The sequence below is a fragment of the Capsicum annuum genome, chromosome 3, assembly GCF_002878395.1.
Source record: "Capsicum annuum cultivar UCD-10X-F1 chromosome 3, UCD10Xv1.1, whole genome shotgun sequence".
In the NCBI taxonomy this organism is placed as follows: Eukaryota; Viridiplantae; Streptophyta; class Magnoliopsida; order Solanales; family Solanaceae; genus Capsicum; species Capsicum annuum.
The window spans coordinates 179205276-179210452 of NC_061113.1; the positions used below are offsets into that span (position 1 = coordinate 179205276).

Consider the following 5177-nt stretch of genomic DNA (forward strand, 5'->3'; position numbering starts at 1 on the left):
TTATAGAAATTTAATTAGATGGATAATTATTCCTTATTTAACTCAACTAATTTGAGCAAAACAAGGGCAGTAAATCTTGTTGTATATGTATTTATATAGCAACAGTTTACTTAAATACAAAATACAATTTGCTATGTTTCATAATTATGAAATTGTTGCTATAAAAGTTACAATTAAGATTTTATAGTTGATATTTCTGAAATTTTTCCGTCAGAATTTCCTTCGGAAGCCCAAGGGTTCTCATCTCGAATTTTAGCTTCTTTCTCGAGAGTGAACTCGCCACTAATATTGAAAGTTTGTTGGATAGTCTCGACCAACTTATTTATTGATCCTGTTAGCCATCTCCTCACTATATTAATCGAGCAAACCCTTGATGTCAAGATAACTTGCGACTGATAAGATGTTAAGAAGGGTTTTCAAACCAATACCCATGAATTCTTTACCATAATAATTAATTTAGTTTTGATTTGATGTCAAATTGTGCATCTTGATATATTCAATAATTTTAATTATGGTTTTTGTGTCAATATTAGAGAGTGGGATCACATTGTCGGCACATCAATCTTCAACCATTCTTTTGATTGGCAATGATTGTGTGGCGATGGATTCATGAATTTCAAACTCATCACCATTTATGGACTTCAAGGTCAGAAACCACTTCTTCGTGGATGGTAAAAAAGTCTATGCCATTAATAGTATTTTGATTATATGACTATGTGTACCTTCTACTTTCATTTAAATAAATGAAGAACTAAATTACCTCATAAATTTTATTTTAATTAGATATCAAGACAGGTTGTCATATGTAAGATTCTAATAAAAATATCTCTAAATTTTTAAGGTTATTTATTTAATGAAGAATTAAATTACCTCATAAGTTTCATTTTATGTATTAGTACAATAGATTTCAATTTGATTTGCATATTATACTAGTTATTATGGAAGCAACAAATTTTCATGATCTAAATTTTTTTTACATCGTGAGACCTACACCCAAATCGATAAAAAAAATCATTTTCAATTTTAAACAATTTTCATTAATTAAAAGCATGAATGAATATTCAAAACATTTATAAGTCATAAAGCGTCTAGAAATACAAATATAACCTCAAAATATGATGAAACTGGTTAAGAGCATCTAATGTAGATGTTTGCTATACTCATTTTGTCCTTAATCTTTTTAATTCTCATGTCTATATTCTTAAATTATAGCTCCTAAAAAATTATTGGGCTTGACTATTATTTAAATTTTTAATACTTCTAGTGGAAAGCATAATAAAGGTGTTAGTTCTAGTAAATCTAAGATTAAAGTTAGAAAAAATAATGAAGATTTTATGAATGTCGATGAAGTTTCTTGGATCCAATATTCCAACTTTCATAAAATTAATTCTACTGATATATTAGATAATGAAACCTTATGACTAAGAACTTATGGAAATTTTGAGGAAGAAGAATAAGATGAATTATAAGAACAGAAGAATTAGGAGAAGATGAATTAGATGACACACCTACTAGTCCAGTTACTCAAGTTTTGATCTAGACTCGATCTCATACTCGAGATAGTTGTCCCCCCATACCTCCCGCTAGGGATAAGTCTTTCATGACTTCACAAATTGGATCATGCGGGCACCTTTTTTAATCCACCTAAATAGGAGAACCCTTACCACCAATTTCAAAATATATGCAAAAGTTAATTAGAAAAAAAAATTCTTATTTATCACACTGTTTTATCAAACTTGAAATAAAAAACTCATACGTTTCCAATGACTTAGTCTAAATAGGTATATGAGTTTCTAAGAGAAGATACGACTGTGCACATGACCCATATTCCACCCTAGGAACAATCAGAGGCGGATCCAGGATCTGGACTCTCTGGGTGCCAAGCAAATTTATCGATTAAATTAATTAGATTATTCATTTTTTAATCTATAGAACAATTAAATAATCAATTAATAAAAAAGAATATTAATAAAATGACAAAACTTAATCTTTCAATAATAATACTAATATCATAATATAATATCCATAATTCATTATAATTGTCCACGATGAGTTTTCATATTCTGAAAACGATCAATGATGACATCATTACTTACATTTGCAAATATGTCACGCTCTATGTAACATACTAAACAATCATTTGAATATTGATCACCAATACTATTTCGCACTTCATTTTTTATATGCTTTATGGAAGAGAATGCCCTTTCCACAATTGCTGTAGCAACGGGTAAAATTAGAGCCAACTTCACAAGTAAATAAACAAGTGAATAAGTCTCCACAAGATTTGCCTCAACTAATGCCTTTGCCAAGTCATGAATTCCTTGCAAGTTGGAGAATTTGGAATTACCACCTCGCATATGATTTATGAAAGTATCAAGTTGGTAACTCAAATCTCGAAGCTTTCCATCATCAAACTCATTTGGATAATACTTCGCTAAAGTTATGATTCTATCTTTGTCAAAGTTAGAGAAAGAATTTACAGGATTCAAGCTACCCATCCCAAGAAGCAAATCACTACTCACTACATTAAAATGATCTTTAAGATTTTGAAGTTGCACATCAATGACCACACAAAAGATTTCAATGGGCAAATAGTGCGAATAACAAACATCCAAACACTTATGCTTTGAGTTTCTAAGAAAATAAGGCTCATTTAATTTGGGAATTAAGATACCATGTGAATCACAAAATAAAGAAACATCATCCAACAAAGATTCCCACCCATTTTCTCTCATATCTTCCAATCCTTTCTTTGAGATGCTAAGAAACTCCACGGCATTTACAATCTTTTTTTGTAAAATCTTGCTCAACTCATTTGACATGGCCAACACTTTCAACATCAAGTAAAGCATAGAAACAAATTTGAATGTTTTAACCTTTGTCAAAAGATATTTCACTTGATTTCTATCACTTGAGGTAGAACCTTCAATTTCAATTACTTCAAGAACATGAACAATAGATGAGAAAATAACAAGAAAGTTATCCAATGTCTTGAAATGTGATCCCCAACGAGTATCACCCGATCTTTGAAGGCCACGTTCTTGATGTATTCCTTGTTAAGTATGAGCTTCACCGGACTCAAGAAATTACTTTAAGATTTTGGCTTGGTGATGACGAATTAAATCTCTACGCCTAAAAGATCCTCCAATAACATTCAACACATTAGTAACGTGATTAAAAAATTCTTCAACTTCTAAATATTTTTTAGCAATAGCAACAAGTGTTAGTTGCAATTGATGTGCAAAATAATGAATATAATTGGCGAAGGACTATCTTTCATAATTAAAGTTTTGAGACCATTTATCTCTCCTTTCATATTACTAGCTCCATCATAACCTTGTCCACGTATTTTGGATAGACTTAGTGAGTGATCTGGAAGCAAAGAATAAATTGTTTTCTTCAATGAGCATGCCGATGTATCAGTAACATGGACAAGACCGATAAATCGTTCTATAACTTCACCATTCTTATCAACATACCTCAAAACAAGAGCCATTTGTTCTTTATGTGAGATGTCTTTGGATTCATCAACTAATATCCCAAAGTAATCTCCATTCAAGTCCTCAATTATAAATTTCAATTTTTCTTTCGCACAAGCATTGACAATATCCTTTTAAATCATAGGATAAGTCAAAGTATTATTTGTGGAGCTTTTTCTAATATAAATTTTCCCACATCCGTATGTTTGTCTCCATGCCACCGCAAAAATCCTAAATGGTAGCCTTGATTTGTTGAAGCTTCACTTTCGTCATGACCACAAAAAGGAAATCCATGATACAAAAGAATCTTGCAACATCAATTGAAGCTTTCAAACGAATTCGGTACTCACTGTTTGCCTTTTGAGAATGTTTGTCAAGAACAACTTGAATTGATTGACGATGATTTGGCAAATCTAGCATCTTATTATAACATTTGTGGTGAACACTATTTACTTTACCGACATGTAAATGAAATCTTTTAAGAGCCTTATTCCAACCCCTAAAACCCTTTGATGCATAAAAATCATCCGTAGTTTCATGAACAAATTTATTTTTGAACAAATAACATCAAAGACAATATGTGGAATCTTTCTCCACACTATACCCCAACCAAGTTGAATGTGAACCTGTAAATCAACTTAAAGAAAATTGACGCATTCTATCTCCTATTTTACTTGAAGGATATGGTTTCAAGACAGGTTTACAAGGCCCCTTTTTAATATAATATTTTCTCACTTCATCTCATATTCGGGAATCATAATCAGAAATAGGTCTTCTTTCTCCCGGATTGGCTTTAAGTGAAACCAAATCGAGGTCAGTTATAAAACAAGAACGACTGACATTGACATTACTAGAACTAGATTGAGAATAATTAATCTTCTTGAAAAAATTCTCCATCTCAATTCACAAAATTAGAACGCTTTCTCCTAAATCAAGATAATTTTAAATTTGGATTTCTAGGCTCAAGAAAGGGAAAAAAATAATTTTTAAAAATAACTTACAAAGAGAGCAAGCAACAACCAAATAGATAAAACAAGCAGAAGCAGTAGCAGCAAACCTCAAGAACAAGAGAGTGATGTTTTGATTTGGTCCTTCACTCCTTGGAAATAGTATTTTTGTTTTAATTTTAATAAGAGATATTTTATTATACCTTTAAAATAATTAAATTAAAAAAAAGTCAAAAAATAAGATTACTTTTATACAAAAGTCAACTGATAACTATTAATACGTTTTTGCCCTATTTTAATGAAAATTATACTCCTGTTGGTTGTTACCTTGTTTTAATGAAACAATTAGTAACAAAAATGATTTTAAAAAATAAGTGCTGCTAGCCAGTATTGAACACGCGACCTTGGCGCAACAAAAGCAGCACTTTGCCACGTGTACTAGACAGTGCGTTGTTATTATGGGTGCCATATTTAATATGTAACTATATCCGTATATATATACAACTATATATAGAGAGTTTCCGTTGAAGTTTACGGGGGGCGTGCCACCCCCACGGGCCTTAATAGATCCGCCCCTGGGAACAATGATAGAAGTTGTTGGAGATCTTTACCATGTCAAGCATGAACCATCTATTGATGCTGCAACCACACTATATCCTAAAAGAGTAGTATCAGTACAAACAACACATATTGATAAGCATCATAGGTAGACCTGAATTAAATCACATAAACATTCCATAAATATATG

General features: G+C 31.2%; 1 protein-coding gene across 1 annotated transcript; it reads right to left on the minus strand.

The window, feature by feature from the left end:
* Positions 1-2033: 2033 nt before the first annotated feature.
* LOC107865322 lies at positions 2034-3499 on the minus strand. Its single transcript, XM_047408571.1, has 2 exons — positions 3301-3499; positions 2034-2941 (listed from the first exon to the last, which is right to left on the minus strand). Exons 1-2 carry the CDS (start codon positions 3497-3499, stop codon positions 2034-2036), a joined length of 1107 nt encoding a protein of 368 aa, XP_047264527.1.
* Positions 3500-5177: the final 1678 nt, after the last annotated feature.